Below are 22774 nucleotides of genomic sequence, written 5' to 3' on the forward strand. Positions count from 1 at the left end.
ACACACACACAAAGACACACTCACACAGATGCGCATGCACACACACACACACACACACACACACACACACACACACACACACACACACACACACACACACACACACAGACATACACACACACACACACACACAGACATACACACACACACACACACACACACACACACACACACACACCCTGCCCCATGTGACAATTACTGCCTCACCTCCTATTCAAAACTTTGAGAAAATGGACTGAAGGATTTAACTCTGGTCATAACAGGAGAGAAGGGCAGTGCCATGATAGCATAGATCAACTGTCCTGCTCTTTGGTATCAAAGACATCCAAAACAACAACTTTGGTGTTAACACAAATGTTGTTTCCACGGTTAGGACCAGGTCCTTTCATTTAAAGTATTCATAATAACATACTATATACATACTATATCTATATAGACCTAAATACATAACTAGAGCTGTACCGAAAATCTGCTTGATCTGTTTTAGGGTAAAATGAAAAGTAAACATATTTTTACTTGGCATATTGATTGATGTGAATAAGTAATAGCCAGGTTAATCTGTAGTGGAACAAGACAATGCATTATTTCAGACAGGGGAGTGTCTGTTCCTTGTGACATAAAAAGCAGACATCAGTAGCAGAGTGTTGGTGCCAAGCAACATGATTTATTACATATTCAGTCTCTATCCATCATTGTATTGCCATGCACCCCGTCCAGACCCAATGTTAACCGTCATATCTCCTTACGTTTATTGCCGCGTCCCACCTTCCCGAGAAATATGATCGACGTTTCTACAGAAGACCGAGGTAGGACTTACTTCTTTTCTTCTTCTCCAATCGTGGTTTAGGGGGCGGAGGCTTTTATTCCATACTCTGGTTATGTGTCAGTTGCTAGACATAAGCGAAACAGTAACAGTTTACAGTTGGTGTTACTTTCAACATCTAACCCTCAGAGAGAGTGACTACATGTTTCGTCCATCAAGCTTTCAAGGAAATTGGGAATTGCATATTACAGGCTTTGCGCACGTCACTTTTGACACGACACGAACCTTTAAGTTGAATCTGCTTTTTTCTACAGTAGGCTAGCTGTGCAGGAGTGGTCAGAGCCAAAACCAGCTATTCAGATCGGATTTCACCCAAACCAGCTGGGAGAGAGCATTTGTCATTTTGATTCCCTCCCCGATCCAGGAAAGCTTAGTCTACCAGGGAGAGAGAAAATAGAGAGAGCGGGTGAGAAAGGAGGAGAGACGGGGGGGTTCCAAAGGAATTTCCAAGGATATTTATTCTGTTGCCGTAAGAAAAGTGTTGGTCAGTTGGGGGCGAGGCAGAGACCGCGGTCAAGGATGGACGAGCAGCCTCGGTTGATGCACTCCCACGGCGTAGGCATGGCCGGACACCCCGGCCTGGCACAGCATATGCAGGATGGCACGGGAGGGACGGACGGAGATGGAAGAAAGCAGGACATTGGAGACATATTACAGCAAATAATGACCATCACAGACCAAAGCCTGGACGAAGCGCAGGCCAGGTACGGTGGCATAGGAAATTACAATATGTTCAAAGCGTTATCAAAATAACATATTCATGAATTAAGAAATAACTACTGTGCTGTACATTGTAACAATATGATGTGCGTTCATTTCAGTGGGCTATCCAACGAAACAATTAACGCCCACCCCAACGCAACAACTACTCGTAGAGGATAAAGTGCCTGACGTTAAAACTCCCTTCAGCCTAACAGTTTTTATCTTGTGAAAGTGAACTTTTATATTAACAGTGTTATCAAACATGTTTTAATGTTTAAACGTGAATGACACTATTAAACTACTGCAACTATAGCTATTCTGAACTGTGGAGCGGGTTGCATCCACTTCTCAATTTCCAAATCGCTTTATCTTGTTACAAACGAGATTACGCAGTAATTCCTCGCCGTAATACATGTTGCGGATGCATTGCTTTTGGATACTTTGTTTCTTTTTAGCCAATGGCAATAAGGATTATCAAAGCACCAGTGCTGTGCGTCGAAATTGAGCCAATGACATCTATTCACATGCTCCTGTGCAAGAATAGATTACATAGGATAGACTGTGTCCTATTCATTACGAACATCCCACTGTGTTTTGAAATTGCAATGACCCTTTCATGTTAATAAATCATAGTTCATTGGGGATCAAGTGTAGTGGCACGACAAGGGTTCCAGATGTGGTTTGATGAGACAAAAGTCTTTTCTCCATTGAAGAATAACACTATGCTATACAATAGGTGTTTAGATTAGATCACTTTGATTGAAGGGTTGGTTGGTTAAGTGTGTAAAATCTGAACAAATATACAATATCAATACCCAAGATGAGCTTTACTCTTCCTCGTCAAATTGACAGTGATCAAACCAGTCTGCTCATTTTAGATATGATACAAGCACAAGCAGAACACTTTACCACTAACTATTACCATCTCCTGGTCTTATTGAATATGGTTTAAAGTTGTGTGTTTTCTCTTTTTATAGGAAACATGCCCTGAATTGTCACAGGATGAAACCGGCTCTCTTCAACATCTTGTGCGATATAAAAGAGAAAACAGGTAAGGTGAAATTCTACCACATTAAAACAATGACTTGCGTCAGCATTTTTATGAAGCAATTATGGCCTGGACAACTTGTGGCCTACACTATTTATAACACCATCGTTTGAATATGAGAAATGTTGATATCATATTTCTCTACATATGTTGTTCAGGTGATCACCCCATAGTCTAACAAAATGGTTCTACAATACAACATGATGCTGTGTGGCATCCTACTGTATCTACTATTATCTTTGCATTGTCACTTTACAAATGACCTCAACTAACCTGTACATTGACTCGGTACCTATACCCTCTGTATATAGCCTCATTATTGTTATGTCATTTTCTTGTGTTACTTTGATTTGATTCAATTTTTTTAAACTTGAGATTATTTAGTAAATATTTGATTAACTCTACTTCTGGATCTGCATTGTTGGTTCAGGGCCTGTGAGTAAGCAGTTCACGGTAAGGTCGACCTGTTGTATTCGGCGAATGTGGAAAATAACATTTGATTTGATTTACATTTATTCCCTCAAAACCAAACATCCTTATATGTGTGTCAGTCGGTATTTGAATTTGTATTTAATATGGTGAGCCATAGCAGCCACAAACATTCAGAACAGACAGTAGAAAGGACAGGACTTTACCGTGGGACCAAGTTGTTGTCATTGAGCCATTTATTAGGGCTGTACTTTATTCAATCAGTTCTGCATCATCATGTTTTTCCTTGCCAAGTGTTTGTTTGTGATGAGCTTTTAGTGTTTCTACATGCTGATGCTGGCCAGAGGGACTCTCTCTGTTTGGGTTTGAAGCGAGGGTCAAAGTCATGTAGAGGAATTTGGGAAATATAGGCACTTAACACAAGATTAAAAGAAAGATGTGCTTGTCTCTGTTTATGAAAGGAAGCATGTGAATATGCCTGGAAGAACAGTTCTAACCTACTAAATATGTCTCTTTAGAAAATGGAAATCAAACTGCAATCTCTAATACATCTCTCTGAAGGCATATATCTCTGAACATGTCTTTTAACGGGATCCTCTTTTCAAATTATTAGAGGATGTTATCACTTTAAAGTGAGAAGTGTTACCAGCTACTATTATGACGGTCTATAACCAGCCAGAGAAATCCGAAAACAAATGGAAGATCAATAAAATGAGTCCGTTGTATCGTCTTCCTAATTTGCCCTAAAGGCTAATTTACAGACATTTCATTACTGTGAGTCAGACTCTGGCGCAGGGCTTTAAAAAGACGAGTTATTAACAGAAGACACTGTGTGATTTTCATTTTAGAAAAAAAGGGAGAGAAGAAATGAAGTCCATTCTGAGAAGTAGCCAGTGAGGTTGGCCCCCTGCCCACGGCCCCCTTACTTCTCAGGAGAATGCTTAGAGCAGGGAGAGAATTATGCCTGGCTCTTTTTAAACTGCCTGGCGTCGCTCTGGGTTCAACCAGAGTTCGTTTCCAAAATGAAGAAGAACAAAGTGACTTGGCCTTTTTCCTGCCCCCCCCTCCCCCCCCTCCTCCTCCCCCTCCCCTGCTTCTCGTCTCTTCCCACTGTTCCTGGCAACCAGGAACCTGGGGGCTTCTGACTAAAGCAACTCTTTTGGCCTGCTGACTCTCTACGTCTTAATTTAGAGAGAAAAAATGGTGTTGAAGGTAACGTTTCAACATAGATTATCGTATATTTTTTTGTTTGTTTTCTACTCCCTTTTCTACTATCTTGAGTGAATTTAGTTTGGCTAATGTTTTGGTCTCTGTCGAGTGTTTAGCCTCCTTTGACAGGGTTTCAGTTGGTCGGTCGGAATTCAATGTACTTGGGCCCTCAGGATAAAAGCACCATGGGGGAATCCCTTTTGAAGAATTTACTGGTTTACCCCCCCCCCCCCCCCCCCCCCCTTTCTGTTTTGGTGATACTCGAGTGCTGCATGCCTTGTGTTGCTGGCGAGAGTCATACTGAGTTAGTTCTCTGATTTCTCTCGTTGTTACATTTTATCTGGATGATGCTTCTCTCAATGAATGAAGATGTGCTATCAGCATGTGGCTAAAGTATTTTAGTGCAAAAACAGAACGCTTTGTTATTTGGATGAATTTTATCCAAATAGAAAAAAAGGTCTTAGACCACTTGGTATCACACTATTCCTTCTGTATCTTTTCACACGTGTGTCTAGTTTCTGTTCATCTTGCGGGCGTAGATAGTTACCCCCCTGTGCAGACAGAAGCCCAGAAATCCACTGCAGCGACAGTAGAAAATGACTCAAACCTTCACCATGACATTTACAGCCAAATGTGCTGAGCGCAGTGTGCAAAAAGAACAGCCCGTAATTTGTCAGGTCTTTTTTATATTATTTTATAAAGAGTCAGCTTCTCCTCAGTTTTACATTGTTGCAGCCAGAGTCTCTGGAGGATTGAAAGGAGAGACTATTAAATCAGCAGGCTTATGCAACTGTTGTGTCCCCTTCCGTGAAAGCACTAAGAGGATATTATAGATATGCCCCTGTAGGTTGAATATGACGCTGTAGGTTGGCTTTCCTTCTGTAGATCGGATTTAGCATTTAAAGAAAACGTTTTTAATTCAATTGTTTTAAGTATCATCATCTGGATATAATGCAACATGCAACAATTGCAAAGATTTTACTGACTTATTGTTCATATAAAGAAATCAGTCAATTGAAATAAATAAATTAGGCCCTAATCTATGGATTTCACATGACTGGGAATACAGATGTATCTGTTGGTCGCAGATACCATTCAAAAAGTAGGGGCATTGATCAGAAAACCAGTCGTCAGCATCTGGTGTGACCACTATTTGCCTCATGCAAAGTGACACATCTCCTTCGCATAGAGTTGATCAGGCTGTTGATTGTGGATGGTGGAATGTTGCCCCACTCCTCTTCAATGGCTGTGCGAAGTTTCTGAATATTGGTGGGAACTGGAACATATTATGTAGATTATGTCTGCCCATACCATAACCCCACCGCCACCATGGGGCACTCTGTTCACAACGTTGACATCAGCAAACCACTCGCCCACACAAGGCCATACATGCTGTCTGCCATCTGCCCGGTACAGTTGAAACCGGGATTCATCCGTGAAGAGCACACTTCTCCAGTGTGCCAGTGGCCATCGAAGGTGAACATTTGCCCACTGAAGTTGGTTACGATGCCTCACTGCAGTCAGGTCAAGACGCTAGTGAGGACAACGAGCATGCAGATGAGCTTCCCTGAGACAGTTTCTGACAGTTTGTGGAATTATTATTTTATTGTGCAAACTCACAGTTTCATCATCTGTCATGGTCGCTGGTCTCAGATGATCCCACAGGTGAAGAAGCTGGATGTGGAGGTCCTGGGCTGGCATGGTTACACGTGGTCTGCGGTTGTGAGGCCGGTTGGACGTACTGCCAAATTCTCTAAAACAAAGTTGAAGGTGGCTTATGGTAGATAAATTAACATTAAATTCTCTGGCAACAGCTCTGGTGGACATTCCTGCAGTCAGCATGCCAATTGCACGCTCCCTCACTTGAGACATCTGTGGCATTGGGTTGTGTGAAAAAACCGCACATTTTAGAGTGCCGTTTTATTGTCCCCGGCACAAGGTGCACCTGTGTAATGATCATGCTGTTTAATCAGCTTCTGGATATGGCACTCCTGTCTGGTGGATGGATTATCTTGGCAAAGGAGAAATGCTCAATAACAGGGATGTAAACACATTTGTGCACAACGCTTGAGAGAAATAAGCTTTTTGTGTGTATGGAACATTTCTGGGATCTTTTATTTCAGCTCATGAAACATGGGACCAACAATTTACATGTTGCGTTTATATTTCTGTTCAGTGTATATGTGTCTATGTATGCATGGCGTGTTCCCTGGTTGCTTCTCTCCTTGGTGTGGCATGTAAGTGGTGGGCGCGTGTTGACAGCAGCGATATGGCCTTCCTTTGGAAAGCAGCTGACAACTGAGGCAGGACTGCAATTCCAATAGCAGACAGAGCAGGCCTTAACTCCTGACCCTACTCCCCGACCCCCCACGCCCAGCCCACGCCCATAGATTTGTGCTCCCCATAGATCTGTGCTGCGGTCAGCCAGGTGTCATGGCAGAAGATATTTAGCCAGCTTTAACAAGCATAGGGCTGCTCATCAGCTGTGAAATTTACAGGTGGATTGTGTTACTGTTTTCAGCTATTTCAGGAAAGCGTGTCTTTATTTGTAAAATTCCTGAAAGTGCTTAGCATTGTGTTTTTATTTGCCATGTGTGAATGTATGTGTGTGTTACCTGTACTTGTGACAGAGGGAAGAGTGTGAGTGTCTGTGGAACCATTGCGGATAGTGGTGCTGGCACGTACAGGTTGACAAAGTAAGAGAAGCCAGACACTAAGACTATGTTTCTGGGTGTCAGGTTACAGGCCAGAACTCTCTCTCTCTCTCTTGTCTCTCTCTCTCTCTCTCTCTCTCTCTCTCTCGTCTCTCTCTTTCTCTCTCTCTCTCTCTCTCTCTCTCTCTCTCTCTCTCTCTCTCTCTCTCTCTCTCTCTCTCTCTCTCTCTCTCGTCTCTCTCTCTTTACCAGGCCAATGTGTGTCGATAGCCACACATTACTCCCAGACTCTGGTCAAATGAATATCTCCTGCATGTTAAATATGATCCCACTTTGAGTTGTCAGAGCTAAAGACCTGGCGAACTCAGTGACCCATGCCATCAAGCTACTAGTTTTCACATTACTGGATAATATGATTGCTGTGCTTTCGATGTTGAGCATATTGCAGCACTGTAAATTGTACCTGTGATTGAAGTTGAAGTCTGGGTTGGTTCTTATATACTTAAACACATCTGGAGAACACTGGTATCCTTTCATTAGACTAGGGCAAACCTGCACATATTTTCTTTGACCACATTTGCTTTGATGGCTATGTATTTACTAGCTAATGATTTAGTGGTGGACTTGCAGTAGATTTAGTGATACTGGAACGTCATATAACCATTCGGTTGGTTCCATAGCCCAGTAAGCTACTGTAGTAAATGCATCAGCTACATCAGTATTGTAGATTACGGTCTGCTTGGTTTAGCCACGGAGAGTCTGGACTGGACACTGGTGTTGTGTTGTTGTAGCTTCAGTTTTTCAGTATTTAATTGACATGGCAGTCCATGATGAGTTCAGAGGTCAGTGTTCCCTCTCTTTGTTACTCTCCACTCATCTCCGCTGACAGATGGAGGCATTAGTCTGTGATGTGCCGCGGTCTGTCCTGAAACTAATGGCTATGTCCTTGGTTTCCCCACCGTGTTAGCAGGCAGACAGTATATCTGGCCTGCCCTGTTGGAAGTGCAGAAGCAGCACTTTATCCCATCCAGGGTTTTAGTTTCAACAGAAATAAGAGTGAACACAGCTCTCTCTGTTCTCTCATAAATGGTACCCAAAAATCTTTCAAAGTTTTTCCAAAAACGTACGTAGTTTCTACATTGATTAGCCTAGTAGTTTGAACTAACCTCTCAACGCTCTCCCTAGCAAATGTAAATATAGGATAATGAACAAGAGTGGATTTATTTTGTATTTTCAGAAAATATCTGTTGTACAGAAATAGACTAGATGCCTTTACCGGTGGGAAAACTAATGCTTTGTCTTTCCCTTCTGGGATGCTGAAGAAGATTCTCTTCCTATCTACGGTGTAGGACTTTGACAGAGCTAACAGACAGACACACTTCAGAATCACTTCAGTTGTTCAGAGCCGGCAAGACATGACCAGTGTTTCTGCTGTTCCCCATTCTACCATCATCTGAACCCACACTTGCAATTAGAACAGCTTATAAATTATGCAAATGGTGAGTGTGGTAATTGAGACATGTTAATCATGTTTTAATAGGCTAATTACACCCTGTATATCTGAGGTGGGAGCTGGTAATTTGCTATGATAACAGGTCTAGCGATTGGAATGGTCATATAGGGTGGCAGGTAGCCTTGTGGTTAGAGCTTTGGACTAGTAACCGAAAGGTTGCAAGATTGAATCCCTGAGTTGACAAGGTAAAAATATGTTGTTCTGCCCTTGAACAAGGCAGTTAACCCACTGTTCCTAGGCCGTCATTGAAAATAAGAATTTGTTCTTAACTGACTCGCCTAGTAAAAATAAGGTAAAATAATAAGAAGTTGGAATAGTGTGTGTGTGTGTGGGGGGGGGGGGGGGGTAGGTACACTGTTCCTCTGGGTGATCAACAAATTGTTATATTAATACAAATAATTTCCCTTTGGGTGGAATAATGTTCAGTATCGATTCCTCAGGTGTATGTGTCATTTTTTTGGAGTGTGCATAAATACCTAGATATTGGGAGTATTTCATGAAGCTAAAGGGGAAGTTGTTTGAAACTGTTCAGTTTGTGCTCAACCAAACATTTTCCTCTTGTGTTCTCCCCAACATGTTATACGCCCTACCACTCTATGGGAACAGGTAGGATAAAGAGAGAGAGAGAGATATTTCATTGTACAGTACTTATTCAACAATCATATGAATGTATTGTATTTCTATTTACAGTCTGTTTACTGCACTCCTCTCAATTTGGTCATCTGATACAGCAGTATCGTATCGGCCATTCTGCAAACGCGGCTTTTATAAAAGGCTTTGTTCTTACTTGTCTGACAGATATCATATTCAGATCCATTACGGTAAGAATGTCTTCCCACTTATCTGACACTAAATTGCTTTAGAGAGGAAATTTGCTTCACAGCGCAGTGGAGTTTTTAGTTTTATCTGATGTTTGTCTCTAATGCAGTTTTCAATCCTAGAAAACAACAACAATAACAAATGAATCACAGTGGAGAGTCTCCTCGACTATTGTTCTTCTTTGGGAGCAATTTGAAGTGCTTTTCTTACATGGTTTTCAAATGTTCATTCATGCAGTCTGAAATTCCATCTGCTTTATTTCTGTCTAAAAAGGTGGTCAAATCACACTCAGTTACTGCAGTACTGTGTAGTTCATATGTGGAATTGAAATGTGTGAAATTGAAATTTCTCAAAGTTTGTACTGACAGATATTGAATATCGATATAGAATATGCATAAAATGCATCCCCCAATTACGTCTGCCTAATGTCTCAGTACATGTTTAGATGTTTAATACCTTCAAACACCAGGTTAGGCATACCTAACTACAAAATAGGCAATGGTATCATCACTGTCATTAGTCAATGATCATTCTTCACGTTTTACCAGTGAAATGACCAAACTGCATCTGCATGTCAATCATTTGATCTCAATCAGTTTAATGGGAATGTGCATTTAGATGTTCTTTAGTTACTGTTTCGTGAGTAAATTAGAGCTTATGGTGTTAGCAAACTATATAGCCTTCCTGTATTTTGTTTAAATCAAAGCCCATAGTGTGCGCGTGCTGTTGAGTTTTGGCCCCAAGAAATGAGGTGGTGTTTGTGGTGTAACAGTAACGTTATACTATCATTGTGATCTTCCAAGACATTGATTCAGCTTTGATCTAACTTTACTAAATGAGCACCAGTGTGAGAAGTTGCGCTCCGGTGTGCTCCGGCAGCACTCTCTTGATGTAGAAACGAGTGGTTGTTTTATTGAAATCTCTGAATATTTGGCCAAGGAAACATTTCCGGTTGGTCTCAGGGAATGTAAATCAGTTAGGTTTGGAGTTTTTTAAGACTGGATTGAGTGAAGTATAAGCAAATATGTTGAATGAGCAAGTAAGAGCTTCACAAGTTTGATGAAATTTCCTGATATCTTTCAGTCTAATAAGGCTATTTACGTACTGTTATAGATCTTCATCAGAAGCACGCTGTTTGGAAGTAATTAAGTGGTTAGGATGCCTAACTGTCCTCTCCGAGTTCAGCTGGAATATTGTCCAAAAGGATTTGAGAAAAATTATTGGTTCACGATAGGCCTATCACATTTGCCTATGTCTCATCTTGCACTGCGCAGGATATCAGATCTCAACAATGATTGGAGAAGTGTTTAATATCACCAGTGGGCTTAGCTACCTCATCCTTATAATATACAGTGCCAGTCAAAAGTTTGGACACACCTACTCATTCAAGGGTTTTTCTTTCTTTTTACTATTTTCTACATTGTAGAATAATAGTGAAGACATCAAAACTATGAAATAACACATATGGAATCATGTAGTAACCAAAAACAAATCAAACAAAATATATTTTATATTTGAGATTCTTCAAAGTTGCCACCCTCTCTCAACCAGCTTCACCTGAAATGCTTTTCCAACAATCTTGAAGGAGTTCCCACATATGTTGAGCAACTCATCCCAAACCATCTCAATTGGGTTGAGCTCAGGTAATTGTGGAGGCCAGGTCATCCTCAGCACTCTGTCACTCTCCTTCTTGGTCAAATAGCCCTTACATGGCCTGGAGGTGTGTTGGGTCACTGAAAAACAGTACAATGACCCACTATGCGCAAACCAAATGGGATGGTGTATCGCTGCAGAATGCTGTGGTAGCCATGCTGGTTAAGTGTGCCTTGAATTCTAAATAAATCAGAGACACCATCACCAGCAAAGCACCCTCACACTATCACACCTCCTCCATGCGTCACGGTGGGAACCACACATGCGGAGATCATCTGTTCACCTACTCTGCGTCTCACAAAGACACATCTGTTGGAACCAAAAATCTCAAATTTGGACTCATCAAACCAAAGGATAACATTTCCACCGGTCTAATGTCCATTGCTTATGTTTCTTGGCCCAAGCAAGTCTCTTCTTATTATTGGTGGCCTTTAGTAGTGGTTTCTTTGCAGCAATTTGACCACGAAGGCCTGATTCACGCAATCTCCTCTGAACAGTTGAGATGTGTCTGTTACTTGAACTCTATGAAGCATTTATTTGGGCTGCAATTTCTGAGGCTGGTAACTCTAATGAATGTATCCTCTGCAGCAGAGGTAACTCTGGGTCTTCCTTTCCTGTGGTGGTCCTCATGAGAGCCAGTTTCATCATGGCGCTTGATGGTTTTTGCGACTGCGCTTGAAGAAATGTCTTGAAATTTTCCACATTGAATGACCTTCATGTTTTAAAGTAATGATAGACTGTCATTTCGCTTTGCTTATTTGAGCTGTTCTTGCCATAATATGGATTTGGTCTTTTACCAAATAGGGCTATCTTCTATATACCACCTCTACCTTGTCACAACACAACAGATTGTCTCAAACGCATTAAGAAGGAAAGAAATTCCACAAATTAACTTTTAACAAGGCACACCTGTTAATTGAAATGCATTCCAGGTGACTACCTCATGAAGCTGGTTGAGAAAATGCCAAGAGTGTGCAAAGCTGTCATCAAGGCAAACGGTGGCTAATTTGAAGAATCTCAAATAGAAAATATATTTTAATTTGTTTAACACTTTTTTGGTTACTACATGATTCCATATGTGTTATTTCATAGTTGAGATGTTTTCACTATTATTCTACAATGTAGAACATAGTGAAAATAAAGAAAAACCATTGAATGAGTAGGTGTGTTCAAACTTTTGACTGGTACTGTACATACTTTCAAGTGCAACGTGACTGCAAGAGACAGGTTGGAATGTCTGTCTGAAATACGGGACAAATCAACCTTTTTTTCAAAATTGGGGGTGTTTGAATTTGTTGATAAAATGCGGGAAACGATTGTTAGGTTGCGGGATGCGGGACATAGGGTCACATGTGGTCACCTTATGTCCTACGTGCATGCCACTACATAGTAACACTTGTAAATTCTTTAGAATGAGGGTTCCTTATTCACAGCTGTCGCTTGTTAGGATTTATTTATCTTGTTTGTAGGCTACTATGTAGTAATGTGGGCTGCTGTACCGCAATGGATTTCAACCTTATCCAATCAGATGTAATTTTAAATATCTTGGTTGATTGCCATATAAACACCCCGTTTATTTATATTGTTTAATTTGAGTGTCTGGGATCATGTCTCTTGCGCCCTCTGCTCACATTTGACTAGTGCAGCGTTTGGCAGCATGGTGGTGTATAAAGGAACCCCCATGGCTGCGGTGAAGAGTCAAACATGAAATGGTGAGAGGCCCTTCCCTGCCCGACTTCGTAAAAATGACACAAATTAATACACTCTACTTAAACCAGAACAAGAGTAATGGTTGCCTTTCGCTGCGGCTTAGGAGCACTGTCAGTCGCTGCTCACTGCCCAGGCGGAATCAACACCAATCAATGTTGCTGCTCCCTCCCCGCCTCTGCTCTCACTGGTTAGGATGGTAATAGGACTGCTGTAAAGACACACACACATGCATACACATACACACACACAATGTATTCTTTCACACTCACACATGGACGTGGAAGTGTAAAATCAATGTCTGTGTGTGTTTGTGTGTGTGTGTCTGCGTATCTATCATATTTTATTTACAAAAAAAATAAATATATATATATGTATATATATATTTTTTTTTTTGCACTGTAATGCAGTGTTTGCCACCAACGAAAGCTACTCAGTGTATTTCTATATTATTTACATGGTGGCATGCTTAATCAGGTGCTACATAGTCAGATGGGGAAGCGCACTGGGCCCGATGCTTCAGCAGTGATTGGATGTTTCAATTACTGATATTAATGCCTTGGTGTAGTGACTCATGCAGTGCAGATAGCACCATTCATTTCCATCAGGACAGGGGGGTTAGATGGGTGTGGAAATGTCTCCCTCATCGCAGAGTAGTTTCCCATTTAAATGCCGGGAGGTGCTGACACAGACACACACGTGCCTTGCGCACACATGTACATGCACACACACACAGACAGACACGCATACACACACATGCACACACACACTCCCTCTCTCACTCTTTCACACACACATGTTCAGGTGGATTGAGAATGGAGGAGAGGTTGCCGTGGGTAACGCATAACGACGAGGTACTCTCTCGCTCTCTCTGTTAGCTATTCTAATTTATGTTAATAAACCTTGCCGTTGCCGTGAGAGACAAAGGGGCCACAGATGAGTCTCTGTCAGCCTCCCACCTTCAGCAGGAGGAAAGGACCAGACAAATAACAATGCAGAGAGAGAGAGATTGAGCGAGAGAGAGAGAGAGAGAGAGAGAGAGAGAGAGAGAGAGAGAGAGAGAGAGATATTTAGCATCCATCCTGAGTCGTTTGGGGTCTGCAGAATCAAACCACTTCACATCCACAATCCCCAGTGTGCGTGTTTGTGTGAGTCTCTGTACTCCGTCTATGTGTTTGTGTCGCTGGGGAATTTAAATGTGGTTTTGGATCACTTCCCGAGGTGGACATGAGTGACATCCCAGGTAGTGTTTAGCACAGCGGGGTGAGAGCAACAGTTTTAACACAGGTCAGCGCTTGGCTGCTTGGCAACAGATCACAGGAAAGGTCATGTCTGGGAGCCAGATAGTAGGGGTCCTCTGAAGTCCCTTTAAAACACACAGGGAGAGTTCTTCAAGGAGGGCTGGAAACTCAATAACTTGGACTTAAAGAGTGTCCTGTGACGTAGACTTGGTAGTAAGAACACAAAATACTGTTGTTTCAGATGGTGAATCAGGAGGACCAATGCTATTTGGTGTAGTTTAATTGTGTTGTACCGATTTTCACAGTTCTATTGTGAGAAGGATGTGAATGTATAATCTGAAATGGTTTGGCTATTTGTGGTGTGTGTATGATATGTCCAAACTAATATCTGTTGACCATGATGACAACCTTTAGGATGGAACTAAATCTCATGCTACAGATTAAATACACTTTGCATCATGCAGTTTATTCTCACTATGTCGTACTGCATATATCCCAAAGATGTTAAGCTGTTGGTTCCCCCCACCCCTCCCTGCTGTCTGCCAGCTTGCCTTTGGCAGTGTTAGTTCTGGACAGTTAACTCCCACTGATATGATGTTAATTGCTGTCATTTTCCTTTTTAGCTTGAGCATAATCAGAAAATTATAGACTTCTCTAACATGAAGTATTAGACCACATCCCCATCACATGGACACCTTACCCTTGGAGCACGGAGTTGGGAAAGGCACAGGTGGCAGGTTTATGTGAGTGTGTGTGTTTGTGTGTCTGTCAGTGTGTGTGTCGCACTATTTGAGGAGGGGGCGAGATGCATTGCATAACAACCTCCCCTCGGAAAAATGGAAAGTGAGTCGAGAGGCATGTGTTGTGAATTTAACAACACTTCACGTGAGTATGTCTCCATCAAGTGTAAAGCTGACATTTCCAGGCCCTGTTTCCCTATCTGACTATCTCTATACGTTTTGACATATGATTGATCATCAGATGTTGTTCTTCATTTGCCTAGGTGTCATTTCTCCTTCATTCTCTTCCTCTCTCGTCATCACTGCTATGCTCCATGGTAAACATGGCTGTTTTACGACCCAGGGGCGTAAATAGATGTTGTGGTGATATTGAGGGCTGGCTAACTACTGCACTCACACCACCGAGGCTAGGGCGTACTTTTTGAATGAACTTAAATGTATTTAAATGATATTAAAGTGTATACCGTCTATTAAAACAAATTGGATTTGAATGTGTAGCCAAAACCCATCAAAATAAAATTGGGATGTGCAAATGTAGCCATAGCCTACACATGTTTTATTATTATTATTATTATAAAAAATGTGTTATATACAATACATACACACAAGTACAGTTATCCTGTTGCGGTACATTATAATACATTTTCCAGACCTTTTTCCTCTCAAATGTCAACACTAATATCCAAAGTTATTTTGGCAAATATTGTGTCACTGGTGATCTGAGAAGCATTTAACTCTTCTATTGTGACCTTTGATCTCCTTTTGCCCTCTTTACAGCCTCTACTAGCCTGCTCGTGTTATAGGAGATGGCCTTCGACAACATGTTTAGCAGTCTCCTTCCACGAATACATAAAATCCTATTATGTCCCCATTACTTCCCTTTATAGTGTCCCTCCTCTCCTTCCTCCTTTCTCTTCACCGATACTAAGACAATTCGCAAAATACATTTCAAAATTTGCCTTGAGTCTACAGGTATGTGATGCCGCGGTTTGACACGCTTCCAAATCAACCACAAAACCGGGAATCCAAAGCTCCGATAGTATAAAAACAGACAGAAATGTATTTGCCAGACTAAGGCTACACGTTTCCAATTTAAAGCCTAATTTCTCATGCTATATTCCATCCATGAATAAAGCAAAAGCGATCCGATTTAAACAGAACACATCAGGGTATAGTAGCAGCTTTCTTTAGATCAGATTTAAATAGAACACATCAGGGAAAAGTAGCAGCTTTCTTTAGATCCGATTTAAACAGAACACATCAGGGAAAAGTAGCAGCTTTCTTTAGATCCGATTTAAACAGAACACATCAGGGTGTAGTAGCAGCTTTCTTTAGATCAGATTTAAACAGAACACATCAGGGTGTAGTAGCAGCTTTCTTTAGATCCGATTTAAACAGAACACATCAGGGTGTAGTAGCAGCTTTCTTTAGATCCGATTTAAACAGAACACATCAGGGTGTAGTAGCAGCTTTCTTTAGATCAGATTTAAATAGAAGACATCAGGGAAAAGTAGCAGCTTTCTTTAGATCCGATTTAAACAGAACACATCAGGGTGTAGTAGCAGCTTTCTTTAGATCCGATTTAAACAGAACACATCAGGGTGTAGTAGCAGCTTTCTTTAGATCAGATTTAAATAGAACACATCAGGGAAAAGTAGCAGCTTTCTTTAGATCCGATTTAAACAGAACACATCAGAGTGTAGTAGCAGCTTTCTTTAGATCAGATTTAAACAGGACACATCAGGGTGTAGTAGCAGCTTTATTTAGATCAGATTTAAACAGAACACATCAGGGTGTAGTAGAAGCTTTCTTTAGATCCGATTTAAACAGAACACATCAGGGTGTAGTAGCAGCTTTCTTTAGATCCGATTTAAACAGAACACATCAGGGTGTAGTAGCAGCTTTCTTTAGATCCGATTTAAACAGAACACATCAGAGTGTAGTAGCAGCTTTCTTTGGATCCGATTTAAACAGAACACATCAGGGTGTAGTAGCAGCTTTATTTAGATCAGATTTAAACAGAACACATCAGGGTGTAGTAGAAGCTTTCTTTAGATCCGATTTAAACAGAACACATCAGAGTGTAGTAGCAGCTTTCTTTAGATCAGATTTAAATAGAACACATCAGGGAAAAGTAGCAGCTTTCTTTAGATCCGATTTAAACAGAACACATCAGAGTGTAGTAGCAGCTTTCTTTGGATCCGATTTAAACAGAACACATCAGGGTGTAGTAGCAGCTTTCTTTAGATCAGATTTAAACAGAACACATCAGGGTGTAGTAGAAGCTTTCTTTAGATCCGATTTAAACAGAACACATCAGAGTGTAGTAGCAGCTTTCTTTAGATCAGATTTAAATAGAACACATCAGGGAAAAGTAGCAGCTTTCTTTAGATCCGATTTAAACAGAACACATCAGAGTGTAGTAGCAGCTTTCTTTAGATCAGATTTAAATAGAACACATCAGGGAAAAGTAGCAGCTTTCTTTAGATCAGATTTAAACAGGACACATCAGGGTATAGTAGCAGCTTTCTTTAGATCAGATTTAAACAGGACACATCAGGGTGTAGTAGCAGCTTTCTTTAAATCAGATTTAAACAGAACACATCAGGCAAAAGTAGCAGCTTTCTTTAGATCCGATTTAAACAGGACACATCAGGGTATAGTAGCAGCTTTCTTTAGATCAGATTTAAACAGAACACATCCGGGTGTAGTAGCAGCTTTCTTTAAATCAGATTTAAACAGAACACATCAGGGTGTATTAGCAGCTTTCTTTAGATCATATTTAAACAGAACATATCAGGGTATAGTAGCAGCTTTCTTTAGATCGTATTTAAACAGAACACATCAGGGTGTAGTAGCAGCTTCCTTTAGATCATATTTAAACAGAACACATCAGGGTGTATGAGCAGCTTTCTTTAAATCATATTTAAACAGAACACATCAGGGTGTATGAGCAGCTTTCTTTAAATCATATTTAAACAGAACACATCAGGGTGTATGAGCTGCTTTCTTTAAATCAGATATAAACAGAACACATCAGGGTATAGTAGCAGCTTTCTTTAGTTCATGGAGTAGCAGTCAAAAAAATAGCTCCATACCTCAGGCCTAGCTGAGCCATAATGCCACACCACTAAATACTGTAGCTATAAGGAAGGTGTAGGGGGTGCATACTGGCGGCAGAGAGGTCAGGCGCAGGAGAGCAAAAACTGATTTACAACGGCACAGTTTAATAAACAAAACCACTGTAAACAGAACACTAACTCAATGGGTAAAACAAAATCCATTACACACCAGCATAACGTGCACAAGCACTACAATAAACAATTCCGGACAAGGACATGGGGGGAAAAGAGGGTTAAATACACAACATGTAATGATGGATTTGAAACCAGGTGTGTGGGAAGACAAGACATGACAAAACAAATGAAAAATGAAAGGTGGATCGGCGATGGCTAGAAGACCGGTGACGTCGACCGCCGAATGCCGCCCCGAACAAGGAGAGGGACTGACTTCGGCGGAAGTCGTGACAGTACCCCCCCCCCCCCCCCACCCCCCCCCCCCCCCTTGACACCGACACCGGCCTCTGGGACGACCCGGAGTGCGAGGCGCAGGGCGATCCGGACGAAGATGGTGGAACTCCTGCAGCGTACTCCTCCTCGCCGGGCACCTAGCACCTTTCCTCCGGAACGTACCCCTCCCACTCCACGAGATACTGAAGGCCCCCCGCTCAATGCCTCAAATCCAGTATGGAGCGAATGGAGTACGCCGGGGCCCCCTCGATGTCCAGAGGGGGTGGAGGAACCTCCTGCATCTCAGACTCCTGGAGCGGACCAGCCACCACCGGCCTGAGAAAAGACACATGGAAAGAGGGATTAATACGGTAATCTGGGGGAAGTTGTAACCTATAACAAACCTCGTTCACTCTCCTCAGGACTTTAAATGGCCTCACAAACTGCGGACCCAGCTTCCGACAGGGCAGACGGAGGGGAAGGTTTCGGGTCAAGAGCCAGACCCGGTCCACCGTGGCCTCACTGCGGTGACCGTCTGCGTTCTCTTTTTGGCGCAGCACGGCCCGCTGAAGGTGAACACGGGCAGCTTCCCATGTCTCCTCCGCGTGCCTGAAACAGTCATCCACTGCAGGAGCCTCGGTCTGACTCTGATGCCAAGGTGCCAGAACTGGCTGGTACCCCAGGACACACTGGAAGGGAGAGAAGTTAGTGGAGGAGTGGCAAAGCGAGTTCTGTGCAATCTCGGCCCAGGAAACGCCGCCCACTCCCCCAGCCGGTCCTGGCAATAGGGCCGCAGAAACCTGCCCACATCCTGGTTTACTCTCTCCACCTGTCCATTACTCTCGGGGTGAACCCCTGAAGTAAGGCTGATCGAGACACCCAGAGATTCCATGAACGCCTTCCAGATCCTAGACGTGAACTGGGGAACCTCGATCAGACACTATATCCTCAGGCACCCCATAGTGCCGGAAGACGTGCGTGAACAAGGCCTCCGCAGTCTGTAGGGCCGTAGGGAGACTGGGCAGAGGGAGGAGACGACAGGATCGCGGTGTCCACAACGACCAGGATTGCTGTGTTACCCTGTGAGGGGGGAAGATCTGTAAGAAAATCCACCGACAGGTGCGACCAAGGCCGTTGTGGAACGGGTAAGGGGTGTAGCTTCCCTCTGGGCAGGTGCCTAGGAGCCTTATACTGGGCGCACACTGAGCAGGAGGAAACATAAACCCTCACGTCCTTAGCCAAGGTAGGCCACCAATACCCCCCGCTCAAACAGCGCACTGTCCGACCGATCCCAAGATGACCAGAGGAGGGTGACGTGTGGTCCCAATAGATCAACCGGTCACGAACAGCAGACTGGATGTACAGATGCCCAGCGGGACACTGGACGGGAGCGGGCTCTGCACGTAATGCCTGCTCAATGTCTGCGTCCAGCTCCCACACTACAGGCACCACCAGGCAGGAGACGGGGAGTATGGGAGTGGGATCCATGGACCTTTCCTCTGTGTCATACAGCCGGAACAGTGCATCTGCCTTCACGTTCTGGGAGCCTGGTCTATAGGAAAGGGTTAACACAAAACTGGTGAAAAACATGGCCCACCTTGCCTGGCAAGGGTTCAGTCTCCTCGCTGCCCGGATGTAGTCCAGATTGCGGTGGTCAGTCCAGATGAGAAAAGGGTGTTTCTTCCCCCTCAAGCCAATGTCTCCACGCCTTCACGGCCTTGACGACAGCCAACAGCTCCCGTCCCCCACGTCATAGTTTCGCTCCGCAGGCTGAGTAACTTCGAAAAGATTGTACAGGGGCGGAGCTTTGGTGGCGTACACGAGCGCTGAGAGAGCACAGCTCCTATCCCAGCCTCGGACGCATCCACCTCCACTATGAACGCCAAAGAGGGATCCGGATGGGCCAGCACGGGAGCCGAGGTAAACAGAGCCCTCAGGTGACTAAAAGCCCTGTCCGCCTCAGCTGACCACTGCAAACGTACCAGGCCCCCCCTTCAGCAATGAGGTAATGGGAGCCGCTACCTGACCAAAACCCCGGATAAACCTCCGATAGTAGTTGGCAAACTCTAAGAACCGCTGCACCTCCTTTACCGTGGTGGGAGTCGTTCAATTACGCACGGCTGAAATGCGGTCACTCTCCATCTCCACCCCTGAGTTGGAAATGCGATACCCTAGGAAGGAGACGGACTGCTGGAAGAACAGGCATTTCTCAGCCTTGACGTACAGGTCATGCTCCAACAGGCGACCAAGCACCCTGCACACCAGGGACACATGCTCGGCGCGTGTAGCGGAGTATATCAGAATGTCTTCAATATACACCACTACACCCTGCCCGTGCAGGTCCCTGAAAATCTTGTCTACAAAGGCTTGGAAGACTGATGGCGCATTCATTAACCCGTACAGCATGACGAGGTTCTCAAAGTGCCCTGAGGTGGTACTGAAAGACGTCTTCCACTCGTCTCCCTCCCAGACACGCACCAGGTTGTAAGCGCTCCTGAGATCTAATTTAGTGAAGAAGCGTGCCCCGTGCATTGACTCAATCGCTGTGGCTATGAGTGGTAGCGGGAACTATACCTCACCGGGATCTGGTTCAGACCCCAATAGTCAATACACTGGCGCAGACCTCCCTCCTTCTTCTTCACAAAAAAGAAACTCGAGGAGGCGGGTGAAGTGGAGGACAGAATGTACCACCGACGCAGGGATTCTGAGACATATGTTTCCATAGCCTCCGTCTCCGCCTGTGAGAGGGGATACACGTGACTCCTGGGAAGTGCAGCGTCTACCAGGAGATTTATCGCACAATCGCCCCGTCGATGGTATGGTAATTGAGTCGGCTTCTTTTTGGAGAAGACGAAGGCCAAATCGGCATAATCAACCCTGACCCTAATGGTCGACTATCTAAGGCGTGAACGGGGATGGGCATAACCACGGGAACAATGGCGATCCCTAAACTATGGGCGAGCGATCTATCTATAAAATTCCCAGCCGCGCCTGAATCGACGAGCGCCTTATGCTGGGAATGCGGGGAAAACTCAGGAGAAGTGACATACACAAACATACAGTGCCTTGCGAAAGTATTCGGCCCCCTTGAACTTTGTGACCTTTTGCCACATTTCAGGCTTCAAACATAAAGATATAAAACTGTATTTGTTTGTGAAGAATCAACAACAAGTGGGACACAATCATTAAGTGGAACAACATTTATTGGATATTTCAAACTTTTTTAACAAATCAAAAACTGAAAAATTGGGCGTGCAAAATTATTCAGCCCCCTTAAGTTAATACTTTGTAGCGCCACCTTTTGCTGCGATTACAACTGTAAGTCTCTATCAGTTTTGCACATCGAGAGACTGACATTTTTTCCCATTCCTCCTTGCAAAACAGCTCGAGCTCAGTGAGGTTGGATGGAGAGCATTTGTGAACAGCAGTTTTCAGTTCTTTCCACAGATTCTCGATTGGATTCAGGTCTGGACTTTGACTTGGCCATTCTAACACCTGGATATGTTTATTTTTGAACCATTCCATTGTAGATTTTGCTTTATGTTTTGGATCATTGTCTTGTTGGAAGACAAATCTCCGTCCCAGTCTCAGGTCTTTTGCAGACTCCATCAGGTTTTCTTCCAGAATGGTCCTGTATTTGGCTCCATCCATCTTCCCATCAATTTTAACCATCTTCCCTGTCCCTGCTGAAGAAAAGCAGGCCCAAACCATGATGCTGCCACCACCATGTTTGACAGTGGGGATGGTGTGTTGCTTTTACGCCAAACATAATGTTTTGCATTGTTGCCAAAAAGTTCAATTTTGGTTTCATCTGACCAGAGCACCTTCTTCCACATGTTTGGTGTGTCTCCCAGGTGGCTTGTGGCAAACTTTAAACAACACTTTTAATGGATATCTTTAAGAAATGGCTTTCTTCTTGCCACTCTTCCATAAAGGCCAGATTTGTGCAATATACGACTGATTGTTGTCCTATGGACAGAGTCTCCCACCTCAGCTGTAGATCTCTGCAGTTCATCCAGAGTGATCATGGGCCTCTTGGCTGCATCTCTGATCAGTCTTCTGCTTGTATGAGCTGAAAGTTTAGAGGGACGGCCAGGTCTTGGTAGATTTGCAGTGGTCTGATACTCCTTCCATTTCAATATTATCGCTTGCACAGTGCTCCTTGGGATGTTTAAAGCTTGGGAAATCTTTTTGTATCCAAATCCGGCTTTAAACTTCTTCACAACAGTATCTCGGACCTGCCTGGTGTGTTCCTTGTTCTTCATGATGCTCTCTGCACTTTTAACGGACCTCTGAGACTATCACAGTGCAGGTGCATTGATACGGAGACTTGATTACACACAGGTGGATTGTATTTATCCTCATTAGTCATTTAGGTCAACATTGGATCATTCAGAGATCCTCACTGAACTTCTGGAGAGAGTTTGCTGCACTGAAAGTAAAGGGGCTGAATAATTTTGCACGCCCAATTTTCAGTTTTTGATTTGTTAAAAAAGTTTGAAATATCCAATAAATGTCGTTCCACTTCATGATTGTGTCCCACTTGTTGTTGATTCTTCACAAAAAAATACAGTTTTATATCTTTATGTTTGAAGGCTGAAATGTGGCAAAAGGTCGCAAATTTCAAGGGGGCCGAATACTTTCGCAAGGCACTGTATGTGCAACAGAGGGCTCTGGGTGAGAATGGTGCCGGCTCACCTGGGGTGACGCATGAGCACCCTGCCTGC

The 22774-nt window shown here is 43.3% G+C and overlaps 1 protein-coding gene across 3 annotated transcripts in view; it reads left to right on the forward strand.

Annotated features, from left to right (window-relative positions):
• Window positions 1-841: 841 nt before the first annotated feature.
• LOC110530398 (pre-B-cell leukemia transcription factor 1) overlaps window positions 842-22774 on the forward strand; it is a 67839-nt gene continuing 45906 nt past the window's right edge. Inside the window, exons 1-2 of one of the 3 annotated variants that reach the window (XM_036986016.1) lie at window positions 842-1527; window positions 2503-2576. In XM_036986016.1, the coding sequence (XP_036841911.1) occupies window positions 1343-1527; window positions 2503-2576 (259 nt within the window). In that variant the 5' untranslated portion in view covers window positions 842-1342. The remainder of the gene's footprint in view (window positions 1528-2502; window positions 2577-22774) is intronic. The other 2 variants (XM_036986017.1, XM_036986018.1) reach the window with 2 other exon arrangements.

Source organism: Oncorhynchus mykiss, chromosome 8 (assembly GCF_013265735.2).
Source record: "Oncorhynchus mykiss isolate Arlee chromosome 8, USDA_OmykA_1.1, whole genome shotgun sequence".
In the NCBI taxonomy this organism is placed as follows: Eukaryota; Metazoa; Chordata; class Actinopteri; order Salmoniformes; family Salmonidae; genus Oncorhynchus; species Oncorhynchus mykiss.